This window comes from Emericellopsis atlantica, assembly GCF_019669845.1.
Source record: "Emericellopsis atlantica unplaced genomic scaffold F5Z01scaffold_11, whole genome shotgun sequence".
In the NCBI taxonomy this organism is placed as follows: domain Eukaryota; kingdom Fungi; phylum Ascomycota; class Sordariomycetes; order Hypocreales; family Bionectriaceae; genus Emericellopsis; species Emericellopsis atlantica.
Window position 1 is genome coordinate 200,659 of NW_025764713.1, and position 14,905 is coordinate 215,563.

The 14,905-nt window shown below is 54.8% G+C and overlaps 7 protein-coding genes across 7 annotated transcripts; 3 read left to right on the forward strand and 4 right to left on the reverse strand.

The window, feature by feature from the left end:
- Window positions 1-912: 912 nt before the first annotated feature.
- F5Z01DRAFT_61548 (uncharacterized protein) lies at window positions 913-2,242 on the forward strand. Its single transcript, XM_046260867.1, has 2 exons — window positions 913-1,909; window positions 1,959-2,242. The coding sequence occupies exons 1-2, from the start codon at window positions 1,128-1,130 to the stop codon at window positions 2,155-2,157; spliced, it is 981 nt and encodes a 326-aa protein (XP_046118863.1). The 5' UTR covers window positions 913-1,127; the 3' UTR covers window positions 2,158-2,242.
- Window positions 2,243-2,633: 391 nt separating this feature from the next.
- F5Z01DRAFT_61640 (uncharacterized protein) lies at window positions 2,634-4,700 on the reverse strand. The gene has a single exon (XM_046260908.1). It carries the CDS (start codon window positions 4,293-4,295, stop codon window positions 2,928-2,930), a length of 1,368 nt encoding a protein of 455 aa, XP_046118864.1. The 5' UTR covers window positions 4,296-4,700; the 3' UTR covers window positions 2,634-2,927.
- F5Z01DRAFT_653426 (uncharacterized protein) lies at window positions 4,556-7,434 on the reverse strand. Its single transcript, XM_046263360.1, has 2 exons — window positions 5,155-7,434; window positions 4,556-5,100 (listed from the first exon to the last, which is right to left on the reverse strand). Exons 1-2 carry the CDS (start codon window positions 6,940-6,942, stop codon window positions 4,699-4,701), a joined length of 2,190 nt encoding a protein of 729 aa, XP_046118865.1. The 5' UTR covers window positions 6,943-7,434; the 3' UTR covers window positions 4,556-4,698.
- Window positions 7,435-9,352, reverse strand: F5Z01DRAFT_722440 (glutamate 5-kinase). The gene is made up of 4 exons (XM_046266601.1): window positions 9,169-9,352; window positions 8,929-9,116; window positions 8,759-8,869; window positions 7,435-8,706 (listed from the first exon to the last, which is right to left on the reverse strand). Exons 1-4 carry the CDS (start codon window positions 9,212-9,214, stop codon window positions 7,687-7,689), a joined length of 1,365 nt encoding a protein of 454 aa, XP_046118866.1. The 5' UTR covers window positions 9,215-9,352; the 3' UTR covers window positions 7,435-7,686.
- A 1,389-nt stretch (window positions 9,353-10,741) lies between these two features.
- F5Z01DRAFT_61832 (metalloprotease ATP23) lies at window positions 10,742-12,012 on the forward strand. The gene is made up of 2 exons (XM_046261028.1): window positions 10,742-11,523; window positions 11,580-12,012. The coding sequence occupies exons 1-2, from the start codon at window positions 10,897-10,899 to the stop codon at window positions 11,805-11,807; spliced, it is 855 nt and encodes a 284-aa protein (XP_046118867.1). The 5' UTR covers window positions 10,742-10,896; the 3' UTR covers window positions 11,808-12,012.
- Window positions 12,009-13,550, reverse strand: F5Z01DRAFT_61835 (kinase-like domain-containing protein). The gene is made up of 3 exons (XM_046261030.1): window positions 13,269-13,550; window positions 12,269-13,219; window positions 12,009-12,213 (listed from the first exon to the last, which is right to left on the reverse strand). The coding sequence occupies exons 1-3, from the start codon at window positions 13,362-13,364 to the stop codon at window positions 12,112-12,114; spliced, it is 1,149 nt and encodes a 382-aa protein (XP_046118868.1). The 5' UTR covers window positions 13,365-13,550; the 3' UTR covers window positions 12,009-12,111.
- A 397-nt stretch (window positions 13,551-13,947) lies between these two features.
- Window positions 13,948-14,833, forward strand: F5Z01DRAFT_621215 (TIP41-like family-domain-containing protein; the record flags this gene model as incomplete). Its single annotated transcript, XM_046261188.1, has 2 exons — window positions 13,948-14,655; window positions 14,711-14,833. The coding sequence occupies 2 exons, from the start codon at window positions 13,948-13,950 to the stop codon at window positions 14,831-14,833; spliced, it is 831 nt and encodes a 276-aa protein (XP_046118869.1).
- Window positions 14,834-14,905: the final 72 nt, after the last annotated feature.

Here is a 14,905-nt window from a genome sequence, read left to right on the forward strand (position 1 = left end):
CTTGGGCGCTTAACCAATGACGATTGTTGTGGTTTCTCCAGGTCATGAATACTTCTTTTGGTATCCATAGCTGCAGGGCGCTCTATTCCATTTCACTTGCTCTCCGAGTGTGAAAGATAGTCCACAATGGAGCTGCGTACACCTAGCACTGCGCAGCAGATGCCAGAGATCTACGTGTAAGACAGAATCCTAGTCTTACAACCATTGGTGCGAGCAGTATAGTGTTGACTTATTAAGTACTACTTGAGTATGTAAAGTAACAAGTACACCAGCTGGTGTCAAATTGTAGGCACATCACATATCTCAACTGCGCGTGCTACTGCGCCCAATCAGTTCCCCACCGCCAGTCGGCCACTGCCCAAGCCACTATGAGCCATGGTGGATCTCAGTGAACTTCAGGTGTCGCGAGCTCAGGCAGTCGGTGTTTCAATCCCCAAGGAAACACAAGTCATGCAATCGGAGCCATTCATGATAATACGAAGCAACTTCTCTACGTACAAGTATTCTGGTGCGGCCAGTCTGATCAGGAGCAGACCGTCCATTCCGAAGATTCAAATGAACTTCTGCATACGGCTTCTTGAGATGTCACGTAACTGCGTCAAGTACGCAAATCCTCAAGCATATTTAAGTAAGCGTGTTCATAGAAATACGAGCGATAAACGTCGAGTGTCGTCTTTCGCGACCACACGCCGATAACACTGACTTGATAGCGCTCAAACGATGTCTTTCCCCTTCTCAAAGCGGCACCAAGGCCTCGCCCTCCGCCATGTCCCATATGCACTAACAAGATTACCTGACAAATGGCATAGGAGTGGGCTGCAATTGCTGTCCCTCTGTTAACATGACGACTACGGGTGTGACGGCTCCCCCTCAGACCGTGCGCCTCAGTCATTGCGCGTTTCGTGTGACTTCGCCACCCGAAGCATCCATTCCCTTTACTACGTAGATTTCAGGTGCCCTTGCGCATTCCAATCATTCATCATCGCCAAACCATCTTCCTTGGCTTGATTTGACGTCTTCCTTCTCATTGTCCATCAGAACCATCGAATCTATCATCTTTCCAGCAACTTGCACATTCACATACAACAAAAACAGCGACTGTACGGCCAATACACACGCTGCCCGCCATGATTCTGCACCAAATACTCATGGCGGCCTCGGCTGCCGCCTTCCTCGTCGTTCCCGAGACCATCGATCACGGCGAGGAGGCCTTCAGCGCGCTCCCGTTCAACGCCGTCACCGGCGGCATTCCCGTCCACGCCATGAGCCAGATGGTGGATGTACCATGCCGCGGCTGCAAAGGCGACCAAACCCACCTCAGCATGGAGCTTGCCGTGGAGGACGGCACCCGGCTGACCATGAACGGCTTTGAGCTCTATCCCAGCACCGACCCGTGGCGCGGTGACCTGATGGCCGCGGTGGTTGAGGGTGAACAGGAGGAGGAGCAGAAGCTTGGCTATGCCTTGGCTGTCACCCCCATGGGGCGTGATGATGATCAAGCCCTGGAGGTCGTCAAGATCTCCTTGAACATCATCGAGGTCGGGTTCCAATTCATCGACGACATCCCCAAGATCAACATTATGCTCATCAAGGCCCGCAACAATGAGATCCTATTGGGCGATGTGCACATGGAGGAGCAGAGTCGACCTGCTTGCGAGAGCATGTTCTGCCAGGTCAAGCAGAGTATCGATAAGGCGTGGAAGGGTCTCAAGACTGGCTGCAGGAAGCACCACGGCCATCACGGCCACCACGGCAAGCCTCACGCCCAAGTCGATGGAGAGCATCCCCGTCCTGGACGCCATGGTCACCATGCCCACGCCCACAACTGGCTTGGTCTGATCAAGTTCGTTGCGATCGACATTGCACTCCCCGTCCTGACTTTAGTCGCTGTAGGCGTCGGTTTTGCACTGTGAGTTTATATTGGTTAACTACCTACGTTCACTGCTAACATCATTTAGTCTCTTCATCGGCTTTTGCGGCTTCATTGCGGTCATCACGAACTTCCGTCGGATCATCCGCAAGTCTCCTGACTCCAAGGCTCGCCCTACCGAACCGGCTGCCGAGGAAGAGAAGACTGGTCTCATGGAGGAGACCGAGGCCGACGACCAGGAGCCCCCGCCTCAGTACGAGGGCCGCCAAGGCCACATTCAGCTGTAATTCGTGTCGTGTGATCGTATGAGTGGTGACATCAGTGTTTCTAGGCGAGGGTCAACCCGCATCTCTTTTCCGTTTGCTGCGGTTCCAATCACCCAAGTCTGCGATTGCTGGGGATTCGTTTGTTTTGGTTTACCGCAAGAACCAGCGTTCACTCATGTCGGGCGTTTTGCTATGTTGCCTTAGTACACACACTCTCCCTGAAAATACCAGTTTTCTTTCTATGCGTAAAGCTTCTGTGCAAATAGCACGAGCATTCCAATCGCCCTGTGCCTTGACTACTAGATGAGAATGGCGCATCACAATGATCCAAGTACAGATTTACATTCGCTGAAGACATTCAAAATTTAAGAGCATGAAATACAAACGCTCCATCGCTGTGTACAGAAAAAGCCCCTACCATCGCCACAACTGACTTGGGATCCTTCTCAAGGCCCGAGGGAGCACTTCTGTCAGCGTTTCCCCTTCTTTTTCCCTTTCGCAGGCCCTTTCGCAGGCTTTGTCACAGGCTTTGTCACAGGCTTTGTCGCCCGGCTTGGCTTCTCTGGAGATGCAGGATTCTTCACGCTCGCCGGCTCTCTAATCCGAGGCCCAACCTTCTTCCTCTCGTCATTGAGTGCTTTCATGGCGGCGTTTGCGAGTTGGTACTTTGTCGTCCGCCTGGCCTTGCACTTGACGTGTGGGCTCCATCCGTCAAGCTCTGCCTCAAGTTGGAGCTTCTGTTCCATGTGGACAGAAATAGCATGGGCAAACGTAATGTTATCAAAGTCGTACTACTCCCTCAACTTGCGCCACTTGGGACGGCAGCGTGCCATCTCTTCCTTGGAGTATCCCAGAATGTATACACCTACGCCTCCGGCTTGTGCGAAATCACGCAGCCGCAATTGCCACATCTCCACTCTCCGGCGGATGAGCTCGTTCTCCTTTGTGAATGTGTCCAACCACCTTTCATGTCGGTCTGCGAAGGCCTCCAAGGCATGGTCAACATCCCTTGTGAGCAGCGATACCACGACAGCATACTTGTAATTTCTCCACAGACGGAGGGTAACGCCATCTGAGTCTACTGAGGCAAGATACCCTAGCATGATGTTTATATCGTCGACCTTGAAGGGGAACTGTTTCTTCATCTCCAGGAGCGCCTCTCTGTAACCAGGCACAGCTTCTCTCCACGGGTTCATCTGCCAGAAAGCGTTGGAAGCGAGTCTCGCCATCCGCCGAACTGTCGGGTGCCATAAATCGAGACCGTCCGGGATGGGGCGTTTGCGGCTTTCCTCTGTGGGCAAGCCCAACGTAAGCTCGAAGCCAGCAGAGTCTGTCTTGCCAATACGTATTGTTAACCCTGAGAGCAATACTTGGTCGCCCGGGGAAAGCCCTGCGTCAAAGTTTTCGTTGTTGAAGCACGAGTAGACGAGCGGTTCATAAAGGCTTAACAGCACTGAGCATTGCGTGTGAGTCATCTTGCTTATCTCCCCATGGACATGATGCAGGGGGAACGCCCTCAATGTGACGGGGTCTGTTCTGAGGTTGATTCCAGAATCTGGGAGGTTGTCCAGCCATATAATGGTCTTGGTCAACATTTTCGCGGCAAACACGTGTTGCGTCGTGAAGCGGATCTGGCAAGCCACAGTGCACCATCGTGCACCTTGTCTCTGGGGCCGTTGATGACATCCAAAACAATCGACAAGCTCATTGCGGCGTACGCAGTCGGTGTGGAAGAGACTCTGTCGTAGGCAATGAAGGAGCGCATTCTTTTGGCTTGGCGGCAGCGATTGCACTAGCTTCCAGAGTCGGGGTTCAAATCGATATGTGAAGAGGCAACGGTCCAGCACGGCGCCTGGTGTGGAAGACGCAAATAATTGAGTCTCTGGCATCCAACTGGAGTCGTCCCCGAGTGTAGCAAACAGGTCGGCGCCAGGTGTGTGAGCGCTGGTCCTCAGCTTCTCTCGCAGTCGTGCAAGCATTTCAGCCGCCGGACTGCGTGGTGGCGCCATTGTGACTCCTGGGCGAGATGTTGATATCAAGAATAAAGGGGGAAACATATAATGCGCTAAAGGACGTGGATGGAGGAATGGTCCGAGTGGAAGGGGGAGTGATGGCGGATAACAAGAATAGGTAGACTGTGAGAAGACGGAGCTCGCCATCAGCCGGCTACCTTACCAAGGAAGTGGTGATACGATACCTTACCTTCGAAGTAAGGTAAGAGGTAAGGTAAGGTACCTACCTTACCTCCTGTCATGGTGGCTGGAGATCCTTCCTAGTACGTGGTGACAGAAGGGCACAAGGGCTAAAGGCACATACTCGCACACGCTCGGAAGCAGCCGGTGGCACGTTCGTGATAGCCAGAGGTAGCTGCACCTTGGGTCATACAAAGGATAGATTCGCGTCAGTATGCGCTCGAATATCAGGGCGTCGGTCGCACAATGATTGTTATCGGGCTGCTGTACACTATTTCTATGGCTTCAGATTCATTGGACTATGCCAGGTCTTGGATACCGGGCCCTGTGCCCATGCCGCTAAATATGCATACATGATCCGTTCCTCTTTCTACTTCTCCCTCACAGCAACGTCAACCTCCTGACCCTCGAATGCGGGAAGCTCCTTCTGGATATCCGCCCAGGTCTTGCTCGAGTCCACCAGCGACTTGATGGCCTCGACGATCTTGTCTTCCTCAGCGCGCACCTGGCTCGTCGAGTCACGGTCACGCAGAGTGAACGTGTTGTCTTGGAGGGTCTGGAAATCAATGGTGATGCCCAGGGGGGTGCCAAGCTCGTCGTTACGGCTGTAACGCTTGCCAATGCTTGCTGACGAGTCGTCCACACGGCTGGAGATGCCGATGCTGCGCAGGCGTTGCGAGAGCTTCTTCAGATGAGGCTTGAACGACTGGTTAGACGACAAAGGCACAATCAGAACCTTTGTGGGAGCAACCGGGGGTGGGAAAGACAAGACCTAGTATCATATTAGCACAGTTCCTTCCACAATGTCTTGTAGGCCAAGACTTACACCACGGGCCTCGTCGGTACCCTCGCTGCCACGGGTCCAGAAGTTGTGCTCAATAAGCGCATACAGAATGCGACCAATACCGAAAGATGGCTCGATGACGTTGGGAGTAAACTCGCGAGTGTGCTCCACGCGCTTGCGGAACTCAATCCGAATGGCATCGCTAGGAATCTCCGCCTTGCCGTCGCCGTAGCCTTCCACCGTGATGGTGGCCTTGCCATTGTCCTTCAACTCCTTGGCAAGCTTCTCACGGTCCTCCTGCGAAGACGCCATGAGGGCGGCTTCGACGGTCTTTGCGTCCTTCTTGAACAGAGGGCCAAACTTCTTCTTCTCGACGTCAACCTCCCACTCCTCAATGGTAATAGGCTCATCCAAACGAGACCGTACAACAAGAGCAGCGCCGGTCTTCTTCGCGTGGACATTCAAGTCGTATGCGCTGCGGTCGGCACAACCAACACACTCGATCCAGCCGGACGAGGTCAACAGCTCAGCATCCCAGCAGTCCACAGCGTAGTGAGCCATCTCATTCTGCATGTGCTGACGGAAACGCAGCTTTGACTGGTCGACACCAATCTTTGCGAGGAAAAGATGAATACGGGCGAGGAAGTAGCCCAGAGTCTCGTTGTCGACGAGGCCGGACTTGACAGCCTCACCAACAGCCACCTTCCTCGTCTCTGTCTTTCCAGCCAGCTGGGTCTCGCGGTCGAGGAAGACGAGCTCGACGTCCGCCACGTCAGGGAAACGGTGGTGTTTCTTGCCGCCCTGAGGGTCGACAAAATGCTCAATCTCAGCCATCAAGAACTCGCGCACGCGCAGAAGACCGGCACGGGGCGAAATCTCGTTACGGTACGATTTGCCAATGGATGCAGAGGCAAAGGGCATACCACCCTGGTTAAACTCGAGCAGCTTGGCAAAGTTGAGGAACTGACCCTGAGCAGTCTCGGGGCGCAGGTAGCCGGGCGAGTTGCTGCTTGGGCCGATGGTAGTCTGGAACATCAGGTTGAAGGAGACGGGATCCGAGGGCAGCTCGCCCGTTTCGGGATTCCGCAAGTCGTACTTCTTGATCAGCTCACCGAGCTCGGGACCGCCATAGTTGTCGATCCTGGCAAGAACCTCCTCGTACTCCTTCACAAGTGCGTCGTCCAACTTGATGGCCTCCGACTTGGCCTTCTTCTTCTTCTTCTTGGGGTCGTCCTTCTCTTCCACCTTGAGGCCACGGGCCTCCTTGTCACCCTTGAGCCTCGCCTCCAGGACAGCCTCGACAAAGTGGTCGGCTCTCAGGATCTCGCCGTTTTTGGGGTCCTTGCACATCCAGTCGGCGAACTTGTCCACATGGCCAGAGGTCTTGAGAACTTCGTGAGGGGTCAACACAGTGCAGTCCACCTCAAGCATGTCTTCCTCGAGGATGAAGTGCTTGCGCCAGATGTCTGTGATGTTGGTGAGGAGAGAGCAGCCTGGGGGGCCGAAGTCGTAGAGACCACCGACGCCACCATAAATCTCAAAGGAGGGAGTGTAGAACATGCGCCGCCTCAACATGGCGTCAAGGACGGCCTTGTCGAGAGGCTGGCCCTTCAATGTGGTTGCAGACATGTTGGCTTGCTTGACGTCTTTCCGTCTGTTGACTTGTATCCGTGAGAGGTGTCTCGTCGAGGAAAGGTGTCGGCGGCACGCGTTTGTCGATGTCGATGTCGACGAGGGCAGCGAGTGGAATGCACGGGGGGCTGTTGCTGAAGGTCGTTGACGTGTCAGGAACGCGAGACAGGGACCGGTCAGTCGTCGAGGCGGCGTCATCCACTGGAATACGATCTTGACGAGGAAGTGCGCGTGAGTCACGAAAACTCGAAGCGCAGCGATTCCTCTGGAGGTGTCCAACAAGTGGGGGAGGGGTACCAGTTGCGGTGCTGGCAATCGTCGGGACGACCCTAATTGCTGGATCTTTCGTGATTGGGCTACGTACTGGTGGCTCGCGTGCAGCTGCTCCAGTCCTTCCTTCCAGGAAACGGCCGAAGCTGTTACGGAGCCGGAGCAAGCTTCTTCCGAGAAGCTTTTCCGGCCCGCAGAGTTTTACCCCTCTACCCCTCCAGATCTACGTACTACTGGCTACCCCTGGGCAGGCTTGAGGGTGTGAAATACCCCTCATTAGCACGCCTTGGGGGCCAAATCGAGCCTGAATGTTCATGAGCCCTGCCGGTTGCAACGTGAGCGTGGTAACTCGTCAAGAATTGGCCAGCCGAGTTGAATGAGGAGAACATTGATCACTGTAGCAGCAGGAGAAGCCGTGAAAGTTGCTTGAGAGTAAATCATTCTTAGATTCAATTGGGTTGAAGCCTTGAGAAATCCTTCATGTGAAAAAGTACTGTACTTGATCATTGTGTGTAACTTTTGTGGAAGCATGACACACTTGCGTAGCCGTGTCCAAAAATCAGTATGAAAAAATAAACCAGCAAATCCATACTCCAAACACCGGGGAAGAGGGCAACTTTTTGGAGTCCCATCTCACTTTATGCAAATGCATCGCTGCGCTGATGAAATCAATCAAGCTCCAGGGGTCTGGAGGGGTGTCTGCCCAGGGGTAATGGCAGGTGTCTGCGCAGGTGTCTGCACAGGCGTTGGTGGCCTGCTATCCTTGCGGAAGAAGACGACGTGTTGCCTGTTTGCAACGTACTCGCTGTCGGCATAGCCGAGAACCTCCTCGATGTCATGACTCTGGTGACCCATGATACGGGTGATCTCAGCGGAGGCATAGTTGACAATGGCACGGCCAACCTCTTCCTCAAGCTCGCCGCGCATCTTGCCGTCAGGTCCGGGTGTAGGCAATCTGTTGACCACCACAATGCGGACTGGCTCATGGGATGCAAAGTTGCCCTCAACATCGACGACACCAACGGGGAGGAGACCAGCCTTATTGACCAAGGCGCGGTGGGCGCCCTGGTCAATGTAGATGGTGCCATGGGGGTTGAGCGTGTGCAGCAGCCAGAAGTGACGATCGCGGATGGGCTCTGAAGAGGGAAGGAAGCGTGTGTGGAGGGGCGGCCCGTCAGATGGGCCGGAAGGTGCCATCAGGTTCAGGGACGTAGAGCTAGCGATGAGAGAGAGCTCTTCCACCTCATCGTCTGGCGTGCCGGCTCGCGACTGGAGGGTAAGGTAGTTGACAATGTTGAGAATGTTGCCGGGGTTGGAGGATCTGGTAATGATGACAGTAACACCGGCCGACGTTCCGAGCCTGGCGGCGATGAGCTTGGTGCCCATACCACCAGTGCCTACTGACGAGCCAGCACTGGACACATCGGCGACGATCTCGCTAATGTCCTCGACAACCTCAATGGGCTTGGCGTCAGGGTTCGAGCGAGGATTCTTGTCATAGAGACAGTCGACATCAGTCATGAGGAAGAGGTGGTCGGCGTGAATCATCGCCGCGGTGATGGCCGACAGGGTGTCGTTGTCACCGAACTTGATTTCAGACACAGCCAGAGTGTCGTTCTCGTTGACAATGGGAATGACGCCCATGTCGAGAAGCGAGTTGAAGGTGTTCTGAGCATTGAGATACCTCGTACGCTATGGATTGTGTTAGTGTGTCCAAGTCATTACGGGATAACAAGGCACGTACGTCGGCGATATCATTCTTAGTCAGAAGAATCTGAGCAATTGGCTGCTCTAGATGTTGGAAGAGACCATCCCACAGGCTCATTAGACGACATTGTCCAATGGCGGCTAGGGCCTGGTCGCGTGTTAGTCTTCGTCCATGTGGCAATTGGGATGAGGCATGATCATGCTTACCTGAAGTTGGGAGAGATGCTTCGGCCTGTGGTCGACGTCCATACGACGCAAGCCGACGCCAATGGCACCCGAGGACACCAGTACGACTCGGTGTCCGCTCTTGCGGAGCTTGACTGCCGTGTCGACAATCAAGGTCAAGATGGGCAGTAGGGGCTCATGTGTCTTTTCGTCCACAATAGAGCTTGTGCCTGGCAAGTATGAGAGTCGTGCCTTTTAGTGGAGAGGTGTGGAATAACATACCAAGCTTGATGACTACAGTCATCGCATGAGGGGACCTTTTCGTCATGGCTGTGGAGGTAAAGGAGGTATCGTCAGTGTAAGTGAGGACAGGAGGAGAAACAGAGTGGACGTGATATGGATGCTGAAGCTAAAGCATAACAGGCATGGAAGCAGATGAGTTGAAGATGGGAGAAGAAACGAAGAACGAAGCAAACAAGACAACAACGGGGCGCGGCGAGTATAAGTAAAAACTGTCGAGAGGGCCGTCACTGACGACTCCCAGGTCGGATCTCCTGACGTTCATTGAAGCGTTGCAAGGTACATGAGTACATGACCCTCGACTGTGGATGAAAGTGGAGTGGAACCCTGACATATGCTTTGCAGCTGAAGGCTCTGCAGGTGCACTGGCACCAGGGTTCTCAGGCTGAGGGCGACCCCTAGGTCTCTTCCCGAGGGTTCATGGTGTGGACTCACCATCCATCTCATTCGTCATCAAGCACGCCAAGCAGTGGCGCGGTATTAACCTGGTTCGTGAATTGAGCCTGCGGCGGTACTGTCTCGCTTGTGGGACTCTTGGCCAGAGGAGAATATGTATGCGAGCGGGTGCAATTCTGGGGGAGAAGGGGTATGGTTCGCGGGTTGCTGTCGATGCGAGGTGAAAACTTGCATGGGATGTCTGACGTTGCGTCCGAGGCTCTTGTGCCCATGGCCGCTGTTGGCGCTGCGACGCTGTTTGGCTGCTGGGTGCGGCGTAGCGCGGGCTGATGCTGAGGGCTCCACTCTCGACCTCCGCAACTAGTCTTGACGTAGCGTGCGGTTTAAACATTCTCTAGGCGACGTGGGCACTGTAGCCAGGCTGGGCCAGGCTGTAGCCTGCCTAGAGGCAGGTAGCCGTGCATAATGCGCGACGACTGGAAAAGATGAAAGGTACATGCCTTGCGCTGCACTGTACGGTACCACACTGTACGAGCTCATCCACTGGCCAGAATCCGTTCCGCCCGGCAGGTGCAAAGGCGCGCCCTGAATGGTCGCTCTGGGGACCCCAGCGTCATTGCTCACCAGCGGGCCCGCTCTTCCTGCGCATTACTCGGCGTTGGTTCGCTCACCGCCCAGCATGATGCGCGCCACGCATGGGGCTGCCCACGGACATCGTCCTGGCAGAATTTTTGACTTCACCTGGATGCTCAGCGAAACTGTACCCGTGTCGACATTTGCGGTCGAGCCGGACACGACCGCTCCCGGAAGCACGAAAAACTCGTCAATTTCGCGCCCATTTTGCGTTTCAGCGCCCTAGCCGTCCGTCTGTCCGATTCCAGCCACCCCTCGTCGCATGTGACGAAGCGATTGGGTCCGCAGAGCGTCCGTCCCCGACATTCACACAGACGCGCAGACCACACAGAGTCGACTCCGTCCACGCCCGCGCCTCTCGTCAGCCGTAGATTTCCCTTTCATCAGCCTGCAGGCTCGGCATTCACGCCATCTCCAGGGTCTTGCCAAGTTGCCCCTCCGACTGGAGACCCTTCCACGATCCTTTCTGCCGCTATTCCGTCCTTGGGCAGCCCGAGGGTCCATCGCATCGTCAACAAGCTTGGCTCGCTCCATTTCCCAAGATACTACTACGTACTAGTACCGCACAACAGACTATCGACGAGAATACGCTTGGTGACGACAACAGCGACATCCCACCTCCTACCTACCCTTAGTCTTCTGCATAGCCCTGCATATCGCCTCCCGGCCCAAATCACCAGCATGGGGACCACCGAACCGTCGTCATCCTCCTCATCATCGTCACCGTCCTCATCGACGTCAACACCACCCGCCACAATTCCTACCGGCCAAAATGTCAACGTCTCCACCCCCGCAAGCTCGTCTTCCCCAGGTTCTGCGCCAAGCGAGATGGTCAACGACCCTGCCCGAACGGGGTTTGACCCGCAGATGAAGTGGTGGATGAACTACTTTAATGTCCTCACAGGCAAGATGACCAAGGAGGGCATGTTTCATTTCCGCGAGTCGCGGTACAAAGTGCACGAGGAGAGAGACTGCAAGCGGTGCGATGAGTATCGTGACTGGCTGTTCAACTATTCTCCCATCATCCGTTTCTTGTCCGAGAAGACGGGTGATCTCAATGGACGACTTGACAAGAGCAATGTCGTCTGTAGAAGATGCCCTGCTAGACTAGACGAGGACGGGAATGTGCACAGGCAGTCGGGCGGCTTCAGCCCTGACCATGGCATCTTGCTTTGTGCCAACGAGGTGAGAGACCGCAAGCATCTGGAGGACACGCTGGCCCATGAGATGATCCACGCGTGGGATCACCTGCGCTGGAAAGTCGACTGGGTCGGTGACAAGGACCTGAAGCACGCGGCTTGCACAGAGGTAACTTGCCTTGAATGACATCAAACTATAGTGGCGGTATGCTAACAAGTTGGCAGATCCGAGCTTCCATGCTCAGCGGCGAGTGTCGCTGGACAAAGGAATTCTTCACCCGGGGACAGTGGGGCGTCACACAGCAATTCCAAGACTGTGTGAGGCGCAGAGCTGTTCAGTCTGTCATGGCCAGACCTCGTTGTAAGGATGAGGAACATGCCACCAAGGTCATTAACTCGGTGTGGGATTCTTGCTTCGCCGACACCCGTCCGTTTGATGATGTATATAGATAGCGAACGGTCCGATGTATATGTATCATGTAACATGTCGTTAGCGAGCTCCTGTTGTTGCTGTTGGCATCTCCATTCTGGCTGAAATTCAAAGATACCCATGATTCCACACTCTCCTAGACTATGGTTTGAAGGTCTTCATTCGCTTTGTTGATCAATGACTATCAAGTTCATAACGCCGCATCCTATGCTAACTCCCATCATGTGTCCATCCTGTCTTGTTACCGTTGAACGCCAATTTCATCCCTATGCTTTGATCGACTGAGTACCAGTACACAACGCTTCTTCCTGTCTTTACGCTACAACATCACCTCCTGCTGCCCCGGCTGCTGTCGCAGTGCTTTGTAATCCACGGGTGCTTCTGAACTTGATCCAGTGGAAGACGCTTCGAGGGGTCCAACACGAGAAGCTGATCAGTCAGTACGGGAGCTTTCGTAAAAGGATTGGCATGCAGGAAGACTTACCTTCTTGATCAAATCCGTAGCCTCGGGGCTCACGAACTTTGGCACCGTCATCTCGGCCCTTGCGATTCTCCTCTGGGTCATGACAGGCGTATCCTCGAATGGCGCCTCGCCGACGAGGAATTCGTACGTCAGCACACCTAGACTCCAGAGATCGATCTTCTCGTCGTAGTAGTTATCTGAGCTGCCTGGCCTCACCATCTCGGGGGGCAGGTAGTCCAGTGTTCCGCACATGGTCTTGCGGCGGCTGTTGGGTGCATGCACGCTCCATCCAAAGTCAGAGATCTTGATCTCGCCGTGGATGCCCACCAGGATATTCTCAGGCTTGATATCACGGTGAATGACGTGCTTCCTGTGAAGGTAATGGAGGGCAGAAGCCATCTGGGAAATGTACTGCGCACCCTTCCACTCAGGGAACCGATGCTCCTTGCGCAGGTGCTTGTAGAGCTCGCCCTTGGCGGCGTATTCGAGGATCAGGAAGATGCGCTTGCTGTCGTGGAAGTGGCCGTACAGCTTGAGGATGTTGGGGTGGCGCAGGTTACTCTGGATCTCAATCTCGCGGCGAACCTGCTTCTCGACACCGCCACCGGCCTGGAGCTCGTTCTTGTGCAGCACCTTGAGACCGCAGATGTAGCCGCTCGATCGTTCCCTGGCGAGATAGACGCGTCCAAACTTCCCCTTGCCGAGAGGACGGCCAATCTCGAACATGCCGAGGTGCCATTGCTTGATGGTGGGCTGGTCCACGAGCTGGGGGTTGCGCTGCAGCTGCTGCTCGTCGATTTCGGCCGAGGGACGGGAGCTGCTGGGGAGTGCCTTGCGTGCGGGGGGTGGTGACGCTGGGACTGTGGATTTTGTGCGCTGGATGGCGGCTTGGGAGGGTAGGGTAACCGAGGCGCTGGACGAGGGTTGTAGGGCGACTTTGAAGAGAGGCTGACGCGCTGTTTGAGCAGAAGCCTTCTTGTAATCAGTACAGATTACGCGAAAATGAAGAAGTATAGCGTACCTTGCTCTTAGAGGGGACCTTGGGAGCATCGAGCTGGTCATAGTCGTCGGAGACGGTGAGCGTCTCGAGACGAGCTTCTAAGGTCTGGCTGGCCATTGTTGCGGCAGTCGGTTCTCGAGTCACTGTAGTGAATTGAAACGACTCTGGAGGAAGAGAAAGAATGTTGAACCTAGTCGAGTGAAAGGTTGCAGGTCGTGCTCGTGGTATGATGTTCAAGTATTGAATCCCCCAGTGCGCTAGTGCGGGCGGCTTGTTTAGACTGCAAGGGGGAGATGTTCCCCTGGTAACGGCTGGTGGTGAGCCACCATGTGTCTGGTGGCTGAGTCAAGGTCACTTCCGAGTCGTGGCTGAGGTGGGGGTCTATACTCGGTGTGCTCGGTGAGCGGCGGGGCCGTCGTTGCACAGGGTCACTACTAGCTGGAGTTGGAGCTCCCCACTACAAACTCATCATGCGAACTTGTCTGCCATTGTAAAGCACGAGACAGTACGGAATAAGAGAAGACCTTTCATTTTGTGGACTGATTCATTTAACTCGGGCGCAGCTCCAGTTTCAATCAGTCCGCTGGCTGGCGTGCTCTGAGCTACCCTACAAGAATCAGCCCAGACTCAGTCACCAGTACTCACAGACATCAAGATGGCATCTTCCGACACGTCCAGTCGGCTTCATCAAGCCCCTCGAATGAATCATATTTCCTCGCCCAATGAACCTTTCCCTTCGCCTCAGGCCCTCTCCGCAGCCACATCATCTCACACCCAGGGGAGCTTCACGATATCCACACGCAAGCTGCCTATCTCAAAATCCGGACCTATAGACGCCATGACAGAGCGTCTCGGTATTCCCATCCCGGAGATGATCTTTGGCGACAACATGGTCTCCATTGCGCACAAGAATGGGTGGTGTCTAGGTTTCGACGCCGAGGGGGCGCTCGATGCCGTGGACAAGACGGGAGGCAACATGCTCAAGGTAGCCTACGCCCGCGACTGGGAGAGCACGCGCGAGGGGACGACACAGAAGATCAAGGAGGTCGTCAAGCCGTACGACTGGTCGTACTCGACGACGTACGGCGGGTCGCTCCAGCCGGGGAGTGCCCCCTTTACGCCCACCGACAAGACCATTCCGATTGAGCTTCTCAAGAGGCGCGATCCGATATTGTTCTTTGACGAGGTGGTCCTGTACGAGAGCGAGCTCGACGACAATGGTATTTCTGTGTACAGCGCCAAGCTCCGAGTCATGGAGAAGAGGATGTTGCTGCTCTGTCGCCTGTTTATGCGCTTGGACAATGTGCTTGTGCGCATCCGAGACACGAGAGTGTACGTGGACTTTGACATGCAGGAGGTGATCAGAGAATACACAGCGAAAGAATCGCCCTTTGAAGATGTGAAGAGAGTATGTATCCTGCGGTTCCGCTTTGGTACCAGCATCCCAATGCTAACGTGTGCAGGGCTTGATGATGTCCGGCCGCTTGCCAGATGACGTGACTATTGGGCTACGAGATCCGAATGTACTGGACCCCTTGCTCAAAGTCGTCGAGCACCGTACAGAGGCAGTGGATCTATCTTCCTGATCTGGTTCTGGGCCGAGTGGGGGACTCCCGTGCCTTCACTAGTGTAGGTTGAATTGCATCAATGTTCAAAGA

Coding starts and splice junctions, on each gene's coding strand:
- F5Z01DRAFT_61548 (XM_046260867.1), top strand. CDS start 1,128: ATGATTCTGCACCAAATACTCATGGCGGCCTCGGCTGCCGCCTTCCTC. Junction 1,910..1,958: donor GTAGGCGTCGGTTTTGCACT/GTGAGTTTATAT, acceptor AACATCATTTAG/TCTCTTCATCGGCTTTTGCG.
- F5Z01DRAFT_61640 (XM_046260908.1), bottom strand. CDS start 4,295: ATGGCGAGCTCCGTCTTCTCACAGTCTACCTATTCTTGTTATCCGCCA.
- F5Z01DRAFT_653426 (XM_046263360.1), bottom strand. CDS start 6,942: ATGACGCCGCCTCGACGACTGACCGGTCCCTGTCTCGCGTTCCTGACA. Junction 5,101..5,154: donor GTACCGACGAGGCCCGTGGT/GTAAGTCTTGGC, acceptor ATATGATACTAG/GTCTTGTCTTTCCCACCCCC.
- F5Z01DRAFT_722440 (XM_046266601.1), bottom strand. CDS start 9,214: ATGACGAAAAGGTCCCCTCATGCGATGACTGTAGTCATCAAGCTTG. Junction 8,870..8,928: donor AGCATCTCTCCCAACTTCAG/GTAAGCATGATC, acceptor ACACGCGACCAG/GCCCTAGCCGCCATTGGACA. Junction 8,707..8,758: donor CTAAGAATGATATCGCCGAC/GTACGTGCCTTG, acceptor CACAATCCATAG/CGTACGAGGTATCTCAATGC.
- F5Z01DRAFT_61832 (XM_046261028.1), top strand. CDS start 10,897: ATGGGGACCACCGAACCGTCGTCATCCTCCTCATCATCGTCACCGTCC. Junction 11,524..11,579: donor AGCACGCGGCTTGCACAGAG/GTAACTTGCCTT, acceptor ACAAGTTGGCAG/ATCCGAGCTTCCATGCTCAG.
- F5Z01DRAFT_61835 (XM_046261030.1), bottom strand. CDS start 13,364: ATGGCCAGCCAGACCTTAGAAGCTCGTCTCGAGACGCTCACCGTCTCC. Junction 13,220..13,268: donor AGGTCCCCTCTAAGAGCAAG/GTACGCTATACT, acceptor GATTACAAGAAG/GCTTCTGCTCAAACAGCGCG. Junction 12,214..12,268: donor CTACGGATTTGATCAAGAAG/GTAAGTCTTCCT, acceptor CTGACTGATCAG/CTTCTCGTGTTGGACCCCTC.